At 42.0% G+C, this 17172-nt stretch overlaps 2 protein-coding genes across 6 annotated transcripts in view; both read left to right on the forward strand.

Annotated features, from left to right (window-relative positions):
• sh3kbp1 (SH3-domain kinase binding protein 1) overlaps nt 1-8595 on the forward strand; it is an 87089-nt gene extending 78494 nt beyond the window's left edge. For 3 of the 5 annotated variants that reach the window (XM_072690233.1, XM_072690217.1, XM_072690241.1), the window contains 6 exons: nt 821-879; nt 2148-2257; nt 3944-4093; nt 4553-4779; nt 5039-5102; nt 5646-8595. In XM_072690233.1, coding sequence (XP_072546334.1) covers nt 821-879; nt 2148-2257; nt 3944-4093; nt 4553-4779; nt 5039-5102; nt 5646-5684 — 649 coding nt within the window. In that variant the 3' untranslated portion in view covers nt 5685-8595. Of the gene's footprint in view, nt 1-820; nt 880-2147; nt 2258-2567; nt 2671-3943; nt 4094-4552; nt 4780-5038; nt 5103-5645 lie in introns of those variants that run through there. The other 2 variants (XM_072690225.1, XM_072690250.1) reach the window with 2 other exon arrangements.
• Nucleotides 8596-10673: 2078 nt separating this feature from the next.
• Nucleotides 10674-17172, forward strand: part of map3k15 (mitogen-activated protein kinase kinase kinase 15) — a 41097-nt gene continuing 34598 nt past the window's right edge. Inside the window, exons 1-3 of the mRNA XM_072658193.1 lie at nt 10674-11013; nt 13881-14020; nt 16444-16467. Coding sequence (XP_072514294.1) covers nt 10674-11013; nt 13881-14020; nt 16444-16467 — 504 coding nt within the window. The remainder of the gene's footprint in view (nt 11014-13880; nt 14021-16443; nt 16468-17172) is intronic.

The following is a 17172-nucleotide window of genomic DNA, read 5'->3' on the forward strand; positions in this document are numbered from 1 at the left end:
TCACTATATTGAGGGATGGACTCCCAGTGTGTATCTGCTTAGTGGTGTTAAGTTCTTAATCTGCTTCCCACAAGAGAACCGTTTTATACTTTTTACAGTATCTTTGGCTTTGAGTTTTTTTTGAGTCAGATATGGTTAAAACAACTGACATGACCGCTGACAACTGACATGACATTTTATCACAGTGAAATGAGGTCCGGTGCGGCGTGCATAATAGCTCTGAACCTTTTCGCGAGGATTGTTGTTGCACACTGCATTCTTTTTCTATGCAATAGATATCAAGCAGTCTGCTTACAGACTCTAGCATGACTGGCTTAAATACAAGCAAGTAAACACAATAGGCAACGTGGAGGTCAGCAAAAATGATTGAGGCCATGTCCATATATTATACGACACATTGGTAACATAATTATCGTGACAGGCGTAGTGTGTAGAGTTATTGGAGTGGAAGATTAAACATGCTGGATTTTGTATTAAGTATTTTAGCCTTCCAAGGGATCCACATGTAAAAAATGAGTGGTTGAGGCCATTTACAAATATCAGTATTGAAGGCAAGAGCTGTTACAAAACAGCTTGTGGAGGAGGCATTGGATGTGATCATGCCAAATAAACAATGTATATCTTCGATACATAAAACCACAATGGCATAAGTGGACATTGGGGGGTAAATGTAGTATATGGGCCCTTTGACCGATCGTCTAAAAATGTAATAAAAGGTCACACCATGCAGCTTAAAAACCTAATTTACAGGGGAAATACTGTTATTAATCTATTATTTAAAATGCAACATGCTTTCTGACCTGTCTTGTTGGCCATGCAGGTCTGATAGTCCTGGTGTAACTCCAGACCGGTCCTGTTCAGACAAATCCAATGATATAGGTGAGTAAAACAGAAGAACAGTGGTTGTTTTCTGTGACTCAAGCATATTGCACTTCCATAAGGCTGGGTTTGCACAGTAAAATGTTCATGTTACTGCAGCTACAATTTTGCAACTGCGTGCAACTATTGCTATTTTTTAATGTGAAGAAAAGAAAAAAAAAATATATATATATGTGTGTGTGTGTGATTTGTGGTTCACAGGCCAAGGATTCAACTGACCAAACCTTTTAAAACTGCAATGTAGTTTATTGAGTTTTGATTTACAGTATAACAACCCTACATAAACTCCAAATTGGGGTCTGTTAGTATCCATTCAAACCTTCTACTGGCTCCTTAATGGTTTCTGGACCCCCTTGATTGCTCTATTGTATCGTATACAGACCGAGATGTGCTGGACATTTTACGCCCACCATTTATTAGCTATTGAAGAAGTTTATTCTGTAAACTTCACTGCTGACAAAACATGGCTCTTTTTAGGAAATATCATCTTTGTTCTGATTGGCCCTTAAATATAAATATAAATATATATATATATATATATATATATATATATATATATATATACACACACTTTGTCCTGTGTGTGGACACCCCTTCTAATGAATGTGTTCAGCTGCTTTAAGTTGCACCCATTGTTGACACAGATTTGCAAATGCACACACACCGCTTGTCTAGTCTCTGTAAAGAAGTACTGCCAATAGAATAGGCATTGAGCTGTGGAGCAGTAGAACTTTGTTCTCTGGAATGATGGATGGTGCTCCGTCCAATATTTTTGGGATAAGTTGGGAGGTTAGGCATGTGGTGGTGGGGTGGTGATCATCAATCAAATCCTTAAAGCCTTACCTGGACAGTAGAGACAGTTACTCCAACAAAAGGATAAACAATGAATGTGTCCCAATACTTTTGTCCGTATAGCATATGTGGGTTAGCCATAATGATTTTGAACTGCTACTCGGCTACTCATTAAACCGACCCTGTTGGCGTGAATGGCATATTGATCATTTTTGCATATATTAAAGTTGCATGAATTTTTCACTGTGTGCAGCCAGCCTCTGAGTCGTTCATTCCCCATTAAAGATCACATAACTCTCTCCGTAACAGCCTCCATTCAGTTCCACTAATAGCTGGTGACATCACATGCACACAGTCTGTGTCGAGGTGCTGTTTTTTTTCTGTGTTTGTAATGCTGTGTGCTATCTATGTGCTATGTGTGTTGTCCTGTGTGTGAATGTGTGTGTATGTGTGTGTGTGTCTTTGCTGGGTGGAAGATGTGGACGACTTCGATTGCGTCATCTCATCCACAGAGAAGCTGAACCACCCCACAGCGTCCAGACCCCGTGTGATGGACCGCCGGCCACGCTCACAGGTCTTCACGTCCGTGAGTACACGCAATGATTCTTGCTTTCACGCGCCAACATATCAATGCTCCTTTTTTGTTACATTTCAAGTTCCTTTTTTAAGTTAAAAAAATTGTTTGGCTAACAATTTTAATTTCTGTGAATTTCCCCTTACCTTCAAGGATAATGTAGCTAACAAGTAGTGGAAGCTTATACCACACCTATTAGCATTGGGCACAAATGCTATGCATTAATGATCACCCTTGCCCCAAACCAAGGGTGCTGATGATTGTTGTAGTATTTGGTTCCGTGTAGTTGGTAACAACACTGCCTTCACTGTGGTTGGCTAAGGTTTCATTCCCTGGCTGGGCAAGCACACCACTCTACACCAATAAGAGACCTTGGACAAGACTCCTAACACTACATTCCCCCACCTGTATAAGGTGATTAAAATGTAAGTCGCTGTGAATAAGAGCATCAGCCAAATGCCATAAATGTAAATGTTATTAAATCAAATCACATGCATAGTCATACACAGTACAACTAGCAGTGAAATGCATTGACAACTGTCTGATCATATGAAGGGAAAAATATGGTAGAAAGACATAAAATCATAAATAGAACTATGTACAAATAGACATACACATATATAGAATTAAAAATGTATACAGAATTCTACAAAAATACACTAATCAGCCTTAATAATAGTACCATCTGCCTAATAATGAGTAGGTCCCCCTTGTGAGACCACAACAGATCTGACCATATAGATCCCATGGACTCCAAGACCTGCACAAGATGCTTGCCTGTTTTTCCTGCTTTTAACACTTCACTTTCAGAAACTGACTGCTTACTTGCTGTAGATGAAGGTGATCAGTGTTTTTCCACTTCTGTCAGTGGTGATAATGTTATGGCTGAACAGTGTAGATATTAAGAATGAGGAACAGTTTGAATGTGTAGTGTAGAATAAAGATGTGGATTAAAGGGTCCATATTCTTATTCTCAACTCTATTTCTGCCATTTCTGTGGTTTTATGTACCAAAAGTAGTTGTAGTTGTATGTGTATTTTTATAAGACACATTTATGGCCCCTCTGTATCATTTATGATTCAAGAAGTAAAGAATTTAAGTTAAGATATTTGTCATGTCTTGAAAAGTGCCGTATTTGTGTATGTAAATGATTGGCTGCTCTGTTTAGGGCCGCACTCAATAAGCGGTCTGGGCTGAAACACTCAAAGATAAGGATAGTGATTTTACAGTATTTTACAGTGTCAAGTTTTAACATTACAGTCTCATGTGGTTTGCGGCAAATGTGGGGTTGTTCATCCATGTATTTTGCACGATGCTAATTATACACAAGCTTCCATAACTTATTAGCTTCATTAGCCTCATAGATCCAGCGTGATCCTAAATTTGCAAACTTTAGACACTAAACCTGTCTTGGCTGATTGACTACATTCCTGGTAAGGTGGAACTGATGCCAACCAAATAGTTTTTTTTTTTTTTTTTATCCTGTTTAACAGTTCATTTTCTGTGCATTAATGTTCACTGGCGCGAGTGCTCACACATAGTAGATGTAATCAGCAGTGGAAGCGTTTCAGACTGGCAGCGGAAGGTTGGCCCACTGAGCTGTAAAGCATCTGCTGTGTCCGCAGGACGAGATCGCCCTGTTCTTGCCTGTCTGTGGGTTATCTGTGACTATCTGCTCTCTCTGTCTCTCCCTGTCAGTCCTCTCTCTCCAGTCCTGACCTCCTGGACTCCCCCTCTCCGGAGGAGGAGCGGAGAGAGAGGGAGAAGGGAAAGGAGGAGCAGGACTCATTCACTCCCAAATCTCTTGACAACTCCAGGAAGATGCCCAAGGCAGTGCCTGTCATAACAGTAAGCCCCTTCCCCTTCCAGCACACCCACTCCTTACCTGCCCTTTGTTGTGTTCTCCTTTCCTTTTTATTTTTGCATGCACAACCCTCAGTCTACCACACGGGGGCACCCAAGACAACACTCACTAACACGCGGAGACTGAGGCCCAATGGAGGGAGCAATACTGACTTAGGCCAGAAAGAGCCACATTACTCTAATGCTGCTTTTGCGTGCTGATCAGATGGTTCAGATTCTGATGACACAAGAAAATGGACAATATGGTAGTCGTATATACTAGCCAAATCGGTTTGATATGCTAATCTAGCCTTTATGATATACTACAGTATAATATTACACCTTGAAAGGAGGTTCACAGGTAGTTACGATACGTCCGATAGCACATGATGGCAGCATACGAGCAAGTGTAGCTGTTTACAGACAACCTGGGGTTTTAATCTTTGTGGATATCTTTATCTACAGGTCCCTGAGAAGAGCTCTCTGCCCCCCAAGCCCTCTGTCCTCCCTTCGTCTTCCAGCCCCAGCGGCGGCCCCCTCCACCCTGCCCAGGCTGGCAGCGCTGCCCTGAGGCCCCACTCCCCCTCCTCAGAGGCCAAGGGAAAGGGCGAGCAGGGTCCCACGCTGGATGAGCTTAAAACCCAGCTCCGAGAGCTGCGGGCCACCGTGGAGCTGATGAAGAGCCAGCACAAGTAGGAAGGGGGGTGTTTGGATAGAAGGAGGGAGGGCTGGAGAGATTCATTAAAGATATCACATTTCTTTGAGGGTATAGGCGGAGTGTTTGTGCTGTGGGCGACGCTGTGTTATTTATGTTCTTAATTTTAACAAACACACACAGACACACCAGAAACTGCTGCACTGCATCTCTGCTCAGTCCAAAACTCCAGCTATGCTTGCAAGTCTTCCGACCTGCATTCTAACACCGCTGTGTTTTTCCCCCTTCTTTCCCAGACAAGAGATGAAGCAGTTGGTGAGCGAGCTGGACGATGAGAAGAGGATTCGCTTATCTCTGCAGGTGACTAGGAATCATATCACACCTCTTTGTAGTTTAATAGCAAAGTTCTTACCTAATCCTAAGCAGAGTTAATGGAGAATCGGCCAAAGACGATCCTGTAATTATGGACAGAGTCGGCCCAAGGCATACTCAAACTACGTGGCCGCTTAGGGCCCCAGTGCCACCAGGGGGCCCCCAAGAGCAGCAAGATATCATGATAAAAATACATATTTAAAAAAATAACATATAATAATAATTTTAAAAAATAGTATTACACAGGTAAAAGCGATTTTTTTTTATATGAATTCACATTCATAGTTGGCACACCAATACTCGGTTAATCAGTTTCTGCTGTTGGCTGCTGCCACTGTTGGGCAAATGCTTGGGTGGTCGATAAAGGCCCGGGCACTTCAGCGAATTGCATAATATCTCTCTCCCTGTGAAATGATGAAGCATCTTGTACTGAGGTGCTGGTATTGGGGGGGGGCTTGGGCCGGCACTGATTATGGATGTGCAGTATTGGAGCTGTCTAGGTAACTTTTCTGTCTTATCTGTGTGTTTCAGATGGAGGTAGAACACATAAAGAAACTTCTGTCCAAATGAACCTGCTTTGCGCTGGATGTACATCACCAACGTTTCGTTGATGCTCGAAGCCGAACCCCAGCCAAACGAATCTGTGCCAAAAGAAAGAAATGAACAAAAACACCCAAGAACAACAGCATAGAGAAAACAAACAACTGCCCCCCCCCTACTTCAGCCTTCACTATTTTTGTTGGTCTGTTATTTTATTTTATTCCTTTTTTTTTTTTTTAGTAAATAAAGCTTTTCATGTAATGCATGGACTGAGTGCACAGACACAGTGCCTGGGTGTTGGCCTCACAGTGGGTCATGTGAGCTAGGACTTCTGGGCCACGATGACTGGCTGGTCCACAGAACTATTTTACATCGGGGAGTAAACAGTCGCCCTGACGAGCTTTGGTGGTACTGCTTTCCGTAGAGTAACTCAGTGCATAAGCGACATTGAAGGAGAAACTGGTGTTTGACTTCAGTATGGCTCACCTTCAGTTCCTTTCTCTTTTCGCCTCACCTTCGTGGCCTTTTTTTGTTTTGTTTTTCCGTTTTCATTATTCTTGTGGGCAGGTCTAACGGCACGTCTCTTGCAGTTACCGCGGCAACCCCACACCGAGGCCTTCTTTATTTTGGAATATTGGAAACTTGTCTTTTCTTTCTGTCTTTTTCGTCCGTGACGACAATGAGAAAACTCACGTTTTGTTTTCTTGATGCTGTTACTTCTTTTGAGAAAGTCTTCTATACATACTTTTATATTTTAATGTACTAAAATGCATTTATGTGTGAAAATTTTATTAAAAAAAAAAAAAAGAATATACCAAAAGGATCTGTAGCACATAGATGGGTTTCATCCTAGAATTCAGACTGAGGTCTTACAACAAAGATTTAAATACAGGAAGACCTGAGATGAAAAAGATACACTCTGATCTGAGAGCATTGAAAACTGGCTTAAGCCACAGCAGTAATGCCCTTCTGGTGTTAAAGGGTGACTGTGCTATAGGTTAGATTACCACAGACAATCATATTCCTGTACTTATTATAAAAGCCAAAGGCACAGTGTTTAAACAGCTGTCCATTTACTTTCAGTAATTGGGCGAAATGTTAAAATAATTATTATATGCTACTGAAGCAGCGGATGGCGATTAGGTTGAAAACCACTGAAGTGTGCCTTTAAGACTTTTAGATTTTTAGACATCGGAGGAAGGTTGTATAAGCTAGCAAAGGTCAGATATGTGTAGGCAGGTTTAATGTGTTGGTTTAGGTTCATTCAGAGTTCACACACTGGAGACTAATAGATCACCCAGTCCTGCCTCATAAATCACAAAAACGCACGAATAATGAACATCAAAACACAGCCCCCTATGCACTCTTTCCCCAAATCTCAGAAACACACATACACGCTTAGGTGAACCCTTAACAGCTCATTGCTCTTTATTGTATTGGCTCTGTTAATGTAGGTTTTGGTGGCCTTGCTGCTGCCCAGTGAGGCCTGCAGATGGCTATGTCTCCCTGCAGAGCAGAGCCAGAACAGCCGGGGAGGTTGACTTATATGCTAAGCATATGAGTCAACAGGTCAGGTAGAGATCATATGAGACATGGAGAACGCAAGGCGGTGGATGTCACATGACCAGAAGCTTTGCCTACTGAGAAAGGAAAGTTTATGTAGGACCATACGTCTAAAGCAAAGATGGCATAAATTCAATAGCAGGTGACTTTTTCAGGCTGAAAATGCTGGATCAGGTCGTGGGGGGGGGATTTGATCCAGTCTGTAACCAATCTAGCTTGCCACAGCGCACACACTCACTGGGTTATGTCATGTTCTTTGCTGTGTAATTCGTCCTGTGGGGGTAGTGGTGTTTGAGTAATTTGAGCATGATGGCCTACTTTTAGATGGTCATCTTAAGTGCTTCCATTAAAAATAGCTTTTTTAAAAAATGAAAAATGACTTCTGCCGATACCAAGTTTCATTATCGGTAAATCTAAAAAGAAAGTGTGGTATTGTTCCCTCTTTAGTCTAAAGTAAAGTGCTGATGTTTGAAAGCAAGAAGTGCTACCATCAGCCACGCAGACAAAACATGAGTGTGACCTATTTTAATGTGACTGGCAGTATTAAACAAATTCTTTTCTAAAGTAAAATAAAATAATTAAGGAAAAATCTTGCAAAGGGAAACGTCTAATTACATTAGGGTGAATTCTATTGATTGTCCAACATGTCTGCATAACTCAGGAGTTGAGAAGTAAACAGTCATTCAGAGTGGTTTGGTGTAAAATGGGTCATTGTGTGGAAACATACAAACTTACAGATTTTTCCACATTGGTGGTGAGAGAAATCAGGGGATGCGACGTCTACAACACAAATACAGCACTTTATTTCACTCTTTAAAACAACCACTGAATCTACATGTGTCTTCTAAGTAGGGATGCACTGAAATGAACATTTCTGGCTGAACCCGAACAGAAAGAGACATTTGGCCACATACCTAATATCAAACGCTATTTTCAAGATTTTCAGTAATTTCATTAATTTTGCCACTTTTTTATGGTTACCATTGCATAAATGAAATGACTGCAAATGGCCATTCTTGGGTCATTCTCTAAGACTTTAAATGCGTCCACACAGTTCACATGTTTGCTGTGTTTACATCGAGCGCATCAATCCACGCTGGTTGCAATTTGATCGCCTGTATCAAAACTTTCTTTGTTCAGTATAAATTATTAAGTCTTTTAACTTTTTCAGCCTTTTTTCTGTTTTCAGTTGCTAAATATTTAATGCATCCCTACTTCTAAGATGTTACAGGTAATGTTCATTATGGTTAAAAAAAATAAAAACGTTTGTGGACTATTTTGCCTTAACACCCTGAGCTGACTTATTTGTATCTAGCTTTTAGAGGCTATGAACATTTTAATTCTGCTCAAAACAATAAAATCAACCTTTTAAATGGTGTAGTGTAGTGGGTAACAACACTGCTTTACCAGGGTGAGACTCCTAACGCTACATTCACTTCACCTGTGTAACACGACTCAAATGTCTAGTCTAGTAACTGAACAAGAGCATCAGCTGAATGCACATACATGCAAATTAATGTAAAGTGGGATAAAGAATGGATATTAGTATTCAGTGATACAAAACCAGCAAAAGATGTATACAGAAACTACAGACATTGGTACATAAAAAATCCCCCCTGTATGGATGCACACAATTAAAGTTTTTCAACAAAAATGTTTGGAAAAGACAGAAATTGGATTGAAGTTCTCTTCATACTCTCCAGCTTCTTATTTGAATTTCCATGCCGCCTTAAATGCTCAAGTAGTTACACGTACAGGCCCAATGTTACTGCTGCAACATTTAAGGTGGAATGGAAAAGTCAGAAGAAGAAGTTAGGTTCAGCTTCATTGTCAAGAGACTGTCCAAATACTTAATATATTCCCACCGAACAACTGTGAACCCTTCACTTTTGACTAGCTGCTGAGCTACTATCAGGTCGCCTGCACATAGACAAAAGTATTGGGACACATGCTCGCTCGTTCATTGTGTCCCCTGAAATCAGGGATATTTCAGCATGCTTTTGTTGGGGTAACTGGCTCTGCTGTCCAGTGAACGCTTCCTCCTACTACTAGATTTTGGAGCATTGCTGTGAGGATTTAATTGCATTCAGCGAGAGGTGCTTTAGTGAGGTCAGAATGTTGGGTGATCACCACCCCACCCCATCCCAAGAACCCAGTTCCACTGCTCCACATCTCAATGCTGGGGGGCTTCATACCCCTCTAGCCCAAGCCTGGCATTAGGCACAGCGCCAACAGGTTCATGTTTATCTGCTGCTGAGAGTCCTATTCTATTGGCAGTGCTTCTCTACAGGGACTAGACAGGTTGGATGTGGGCATCTGCACATTTGTGTCAGTACTTAAAAGTAGCTGAATGTGCTCAATTAAAGGGGTGTCCACAAATATTGGGACATGTGTAGATGGAGGCGAGACAAGTAGTGAACCTTCCACTTTCTGCAACGCTACGCTACATGGGAGTTGAGCAACTTCAGTTTCGACTTCAACTTTTCATCATGTTTTCTTCATAAACTGGGTGTGTGTGGTAGTGCAGAGAGACTTTTGCGTAAACTGTGCAAACGCCGGCCTTTTACTGATGTCAAACAAGGTAGCAGGCCGTAACAGGAGGAGCCTCAGGCCGGGGATATGGTCCAGGTATCGTGTGTCAGATCGTTAGCGTCCATGCAGAGCAGAGCCTCCCAGCTGGAGCGTCTGCTCGAGACACCAGTTTGAGGGGTTTCGTGCGGGAGTCGCAGGCTTTACGGACACGGTGCTTTGCTGGAGCTGCCGGGGCAGTTCAGGACTGTGTACACGGGACTGTGAAATAACTGTCCCCGGTTTCCAGAGCGCCTGAGAAAGCAGGCAACTTTTATAGCTATACTTTTAGCCAACCGCGCCGAGCGGGTCTGAACACGGGGTGTCTCCTGCACTGCTGGGGGACTGACCGCACCGACGGACTCGGGCTATTCAGAGAGGGGACGACGTTAGACGCGACATTAGAGCAAAATGCATTAGTGAAGGGCTCAGTGGTCTGTGCGAGGAATTATTCGAGAATTAACGTCTTTCTTCACCGTCTTTACTTCTCCTTTTTTTCTGTAACAAAAAAAGAAAAAGAAAAAAAAAATAATAATAATAATAATAATGTGATTCAAAGTCTGAGGCGAAAAACACCGGCCATTAAGTCAGTCACTCATTAAAAAAAAAATACTCATTTACAAAGTTATTATTTTAACGAACTCAATAAGCTAGCTAGCTAACTGCAGGTTAACACAACCAGTCGCTCCGTCCTAGCGTAGCTCGCGCTAACTCACCTGAGCTGAAGTTACCTGCTCGGCTAACCTTAGTGATGAGCCTTGACTTAATTAAGCGTAAGTCGCTGGACAGGAACGGCAGACGGCTGCTCGCTCCGGTTAGTCAGCGTCTGTCAACCAAGGCGAGGTAAAGAGTTTAGAAATAGAGCAGGCAGGAGAAGTGTTTGGCGCTATGGAAGTCGTAACGAACCAACCTTCCGGCGAGAGTGGAGGTTTAGGCGGCGGCGGCGGCGGCGGAGGAGGAGGAGGGGACCACGCCGCCAGCATGTCCATGGCAGCCGCGGAGAGAGCGGAGGTGAGCAGCCCCAGCCCCTTGAGCAAGCAGCGCTCCCTCCGCGCCGTTTACGTGCTCAACGACGGGCTGAAGGCGGTGGCGGCCAACAGCCCCGAGTCCGGAGCTCTGCAGTGTCTTCAGAGAGCCTGCGACGCCGAGAGTGCCATCCTCACCACTGTCACTTTTGGTCGGCTGGACTTTGGAGAAACCTCCGTGCTGGACACCTTCTACGATGCAGGTGGGTGTAGAGCTGAGGGACTGGGGTCCCCAGACAAATGTCTGCACAGTTTAGAGTTCCTACCGCCGAGGAAGTGTGAGGAAATCCATCTAAACACGTCTAAAAACCAGGTTTTATCAATGTGGCTACTATTTTATGGGGAATACATATAAGTTTTCATTTTAATATTACATAACTACTCATTTTTTAGTATATCATATTATAAAGTACACAGCAGGGCTGACTGAATCTAGCTAGCTAATAGCAAGGTAACTTGCTTCAGAGGGAGGAAATTAAATGATTTTTTTTTTTTTTAGTTTTTTTTATTATTATTTATTAGATTTTTTAAAACTAAGTAAACATATAACAGATGCATGTAAAAAAAAAAAAAAAAAGCATATATGGATGTTGCTCCAAAGTATAACTACCCCAAAGTATATAATTTTGGACTAATCAGTACAAATTCAGCGTTGTCCTCAGCACACCACATATGAGGGTTGTACTGGGTTAATGTGTGTATCTTTTTCATATGAATAAAAATATCAGAGCTTTGACAACAGTAGTTTTTATGCTGTATATTGTATTCGTACAGCTTAAAAAGCTGCAAAAAAGACACCTTTTCTGTGCATTTCTGGTGGATACCACTGTGGTGCTGTGTGAACAGGCATGCCATGACCTGCACTTCTCTTCTGCAGAGCTTTCTGCAGTATTGCACTCCTGTGGGGACTTGAAATCACCGCCTCTGGGGGTTGAGTTGGTTTTGAGGGAACAGGGTTGCGACATACAAGCACATGCACATGCAAAATTGAATGAGTAATGGTGTGCAAAGACCTTTGACTAACTCATTTCAGGACTGTTTGGTTTCTTCATTTCTCTTCCCTAATTTGATCATAAACAGGTGCCAGTGTAGTAGTCCTCTCTCTCCAACATGGTGCTTCCACCAATCCGAGACATTTTAAGCTTGATGTGCCTTTAATAAAGCAAATGCAGGGACAATATGGCCACCTGCATCCACAGAAAGCACACGACTCAGGATTTGAGTCAGTTGTCCTGCTGTTAGCAGATGTGCACCCTCTGGATGTGGTTTTAAAGTCTTTTGTTCCTGTTAAGGCCTTATTTGCTTTAACAGTAAGCAGGTGAACAATTGGTAACATGACACGTGGTAGTGTCTCCTGATAATGAAACGATAAGCGTAATATTTAAAACTGCTTATTCTTAGTCACTTCCATGGGTTATATGTAAATTTCTCCATTTCAAATATGACATTTTAAGTAGGAGTGGGCAATATGACAGTCATTTTTTGTTATAATATTTTTTTTTCTCCTCACAATACTCATCTAAACATGCCATCGATAACGTCAACACTATAAAACACTGACCAACTGTAATCAAGACCTTTTTTTTAAAAAAAAAGTGACTGTAATTCATCCTGTTTAATTGGATCTAGCCAGAATGCATAAAGTTAAAGATAATGCAATTCTTAAAAGTTTCCTTCTTCGTCACCCTGCATGATCAGTGCTTAGCAACACCCCCTTTGGCAAGTATTCCAGCTCATAAATGCTTCTTGTAGCCAGCTAAGGATCTTCAGTTTTTGAAAAGGCTTCTATGTCTGTGAGATTCTTGGGCCATCTTCATGGACTGCTCTTTTGAGGTCTATCCACAGATTTTTGCTGATGTTTAGGTCTGGCAACTGTGAGGGCCATGGCAAAACCTACAGCTTGCAACTCTTGAGGTAGTCCTGAACTCAACTCAACAAATCTGAGGTGTGTTTAGGATCTTTGTCCTGTTGTAGAGGCCATTGTGAGGTGCTTGCTTCCAGAGTTTGCTGGTATTTAATCTGTTCTTCCCTCTACCAGTTTAAATGTTCTCAGTGTCACTGGCTGCAACCCGATCCCAAAGCATGGTCGATCCACCCTGTGCTTAAAAGCTGTTCTTTTTATTAACTTCTGCACCGTCTCTCCAAACATACCTTTGCCTGTCTCCGCCAAATTGTTCTATTTTAACTTCTTCAGCACACAGGACAATTTTCCAAAATGCATCAGGCTTGTTTAGTGCATCTTTTATAACCTTCTAGGGTTGAATTGTCTGGTCAGGATGCAGGAAAGGGTTTCTTCAGATGACTCTGTAATGAAGATCATATTTGTGCGGGTGCTGCTGCACAATAAAACAGTGCACCACTACTCCGAAATCTGCGTTTTTGATTGTTGGGACAGTGTTTGAGCAGTATTTACAAAGCTTTGCGTCACCCAAACTTTCCCAACAATAATTTTGAACGAGTCATAACCCTAACAAGGTATTTTAGGTCTGAGATCTTGGTAAAAGTCGGAGTGAAATCTCTTAGGCTGCCTGATTTTTATTTATTTATTTATTATTATTTTATTTATTTATTTTATTTTTTTGCATGGTGGACCTTTCCTTTTACTTACTCTAAAATTGCACAAACTATAATACACTGATCTTATTTTTTTTCATAAAGAATGTTACATATTTAACTGTAGGCTTTTAGGAGACCATAACCTAACATTCAACAATCAAAATTATGACCAGGGGTATCCAAACATTTGCATGTAACATGATGCATTATCAAGTATCATGTTAAAATTTTGCTGTCTCACCCCGAATGCCAAGCCGGGACATGCTGATAAAGGACACAGTTCTACGAGCAAACATTAAGCCAGCTGTAATTGATAACCCCAGGGATCATTTACCACATGAGCTCACCAGGGCGTGCTAAAAATGTCATCCATTCTCCATCATGGAACTTGATGCATGACATGGCACTTGTAAGCTTGGGGCTGGGGAACAACCCGGAGTTCCTCCTTTGTTGCGCTGTTCATGATGAAAGAAAAAAATCGTCATACACTGATCACCACCACCCTGTTTTTCAGACATTGCAGTTGTGGACATGAGTGATGTGTTCAGACAACCTTCGCTCTTCTACCATCTGGGGGTGCGTGAGAGTTTTGACATGGCCAACAATGTCATCCTTTACCATGATACGGACCCTGACACAGCTCAGTCACTGAAGGTGAGGCTGCCTTGAGTACACACACAAACCCACACATCCACCTTCCTTTTTGCTTTGTGTTTATCAGAAAGAATTCAGTATTACCCCATACACAGAGTTGCCAGTTTCATAGGCATACAATTACAGCCCATTTGTTGCTCTGCAGTTTATAAATCACATTCTACCCCATCCATGAGTGAGAATTGCCTCACCTCATCATATCACCACCAACAAATAATAATATAATATTTGAATGGTAGAGCACTGTCAGCTCAGCAACACTATACTGGAGAGGAGGCGTGAGGGTGGGCGTGGCACTTGTATACCAGGTACAGTGGTGCATGGCCTATCAGAAATTTCCAGCCAACAGTAGTGTTAACGCAAGGGCTAAAAGATGACCCCACAGAAATTGTGCGTGGAAAAAGATGGGCTATAGTATTTAATTTTACACCTACAAGGGATGGTGTAGCATAATGGCGAACACCACCACCTCCCGCAACACCCACTAACTTCTGCTACTATGACCGTGTCTGTGCTGTGCTGAGAATGGTCCACCACCAAAATGAGATATCTGCTTAGTGACATCCCTTCGGAGGCCCTACTCCATTAATAGACAAGTAAAAGCATTTTTTATGTTAAATAAACACTGAAATATCTAAGTATAATTCTTTAGCAACTTCACAAAAGTCTAAGTTGCTACACAATCTCCATAAGAGGGGGTACTATTAGCTATTAGCACTCATACTTTAGGATAGAAAATGGACATGAAGCAGGATTTGATTCATGCACATATTCATCTGAATTCACGTCATTGAGCATTATATGTGATGGGGATAGTACTAACAAGTGGGTTGAGTAATTAGCTATCTAAAATTAGGGAGGAAGGTTATTACGTGTAGTAAATGGTACAGGAATAGCAGAGATCACAATGCCTGGTACTGGATTTGTCTTTGAAGGGAAGACTACAGCGTTTGGCGTTCACAGTATGTCACTTTCATGTACTCAAATGTATTAAACCAAGGAAAATACGGTTTTCCTTTCTAGGGCACCTTTAAACGGTACCTGAATGTAACTGCAACACCAATTAAGGTGAAGCTGTAATTTGAGTAAGAAGGCAACTTGTACTTTGTGATGTACACAGAAGCACAGCAGGAAAAATACAAAGAATAGTGTTCGTTACAGCCGCTATATACAATTCAGCAGAACAACTATTGATGTTTGAACTTAACAGCAAAACAAAGACACCCATCCCTTCAGTGAATTAAGGCATGGTGTGGGTTAGCAAACTGATGCTACCATCGCTGTTGCAAAGCAAACCAGTTGTGATTATCCATCACAAACATTTGCAAACAACACAAGACTGACCTATTTCTGTAATGCCTTTTCAAGCCTTTCAGCGTTAGGAGTTCTCTTCACCGCCAAAAGGGCTCACCAATTTTTACATGTTTCTCTGCCCTTGTCCCTTCCCTTCCCCATGTCCTGTGCACATGCAGAAGCCCCCTGTTGCTGATTGGCTGGAATAGAGTTGAGTTTCTTGGTCCAAGCCACTTTGTGTTTCCCATTTTCAGAGCCAGGGCTGATTATGAAGACATTTTTCCAGCGTGCAAACTGCTTAGCTAGCAAACCGTGAGGAAACATTCGCTGAATCAAAAGTTGAATCAAAAGTTTATTCATTATGATCATACACAGCACCTTTAACTCCTAGAACTAGGAGACAATATGTATAACATGTTCAGCGGTCTTGTGATATACCTCAAATCTCCAAATTTCACGCATTTCCTTGATCAAATCTATTCAGTGATTCTGTCCATGTTCCCCACCTCACAGAAATCATAGAGCCTTAAAGCTGGCTGATAGATTGTACAGTAACTGATGAGCAACAGAGAGTAACAAGCTAGGTGTACATATTAAACTGGCAACTCTGTGTATGTGTCGCTAAAACCCTTAGTTTACAGAAATCATGGGATAAAGGCTGAAGACTCATTGGCACTTTATTGATAATTTAATGAATTCCTGGCTTCTAAGCAAAAGAACCACTCCATGTCTTTGGTGCCTGCCAGCTATTTCCAGCCCAGGGGGGTGTTGTCTCCTCTGTGCTTGTGACCATGGATTCACAAGTCTGGCCCTAAACAGCATGTACTGGATCTAACTGCAGGCATGCTGGCCCCAGCCACAGACAGCTGCGTATGGCCAAGTTGCCAAAGGATGTAGAGAAGGAATGTGCTATGAATGGCTGGGATGCCATGGTACACGTGCTTAGACCTCAGTCCAGAATAGAAGAAGATAACATTTGTTTTCTTGCTGTACTTCAGTCCAGTAATACATAATTGACACTCTCATTCACTCTGCTTTGTGCTCTTGAGCTTCCTGAATTGGTGTGAAAGAAGTAAATGATTGGTGATATTCAAAATGAGTGATTGGTTCTTTGTTTTCTGTTTCTCAAGGACATGGTGGCACAGAAAAACACAGTAAGTATCAAATCAGAGTGGATGTATTTCTTTGTATAGTGTCTTAAGTTTGTTAAAGTGAGTTATAGTCACAAAGGTACTGTCATGGAAGCTGAGGATAAGAAGCTAAGGCCCTGGTGAGACCCTGGTGGGCATCCATATGTGAGGCCGAGACTTTCTGGTTCCCAGTTTGGGCTACCCATACAGGCCCCACATAGTCATGTTCTCTGGAAGTGGACTATTACCAGACTGAATACACAGAGTTAAACTAAGTGGAATCATATGAGAGTCAGCATAGTGCTTTACCAGGCTGCTGTCATGCCTTTGTCATGGGTTGTGAAGAAGGAATTTTTCTGTGAGCTGAGCTGGGCTGCTATTTATGGAGCTTTCTATCCACTAACGCACTAATGTGGTTGGTCTGTAAACAGAGACTATATGTATCTTTCCATCTTCTTCCCATAATGTGTCAGTACATGTCGATTGAAATCAAGATCCCAGAGGAATGCCAGAGTTGTTGATCTGGTATGCATGTCAGAGATTTGGTCAGTTAGGAGGAGGTGTTAGCAGTGATGAAGGCGAAGAGGACTGGCTGATACTGGATGCCCGAACGATTAGCGCATGTCTTTAAATAGACCTTTCAGAGAACTACTCCAGCTGCTCTCTGCACTTGACCTTGGGACAACAACAAAAGTTTACCAGTTAACACAGGACCCCTAAATGATGCAG

Source organism: Salminus brasiliensis, chromosome 1 (genome assembly GCF_030463535.1).
Source record: "Salminus brasiliensis chromosome 1, fSalBra1.hap2, whole genome shotgun sequence".
Taxonomy (NCBI): domain Eukaryota; kingdom Metazoa; phylum Chordata; class Actinopteri; order Characiformes; family Bryconidae; genus Salminus; species Salminus brasiliensis.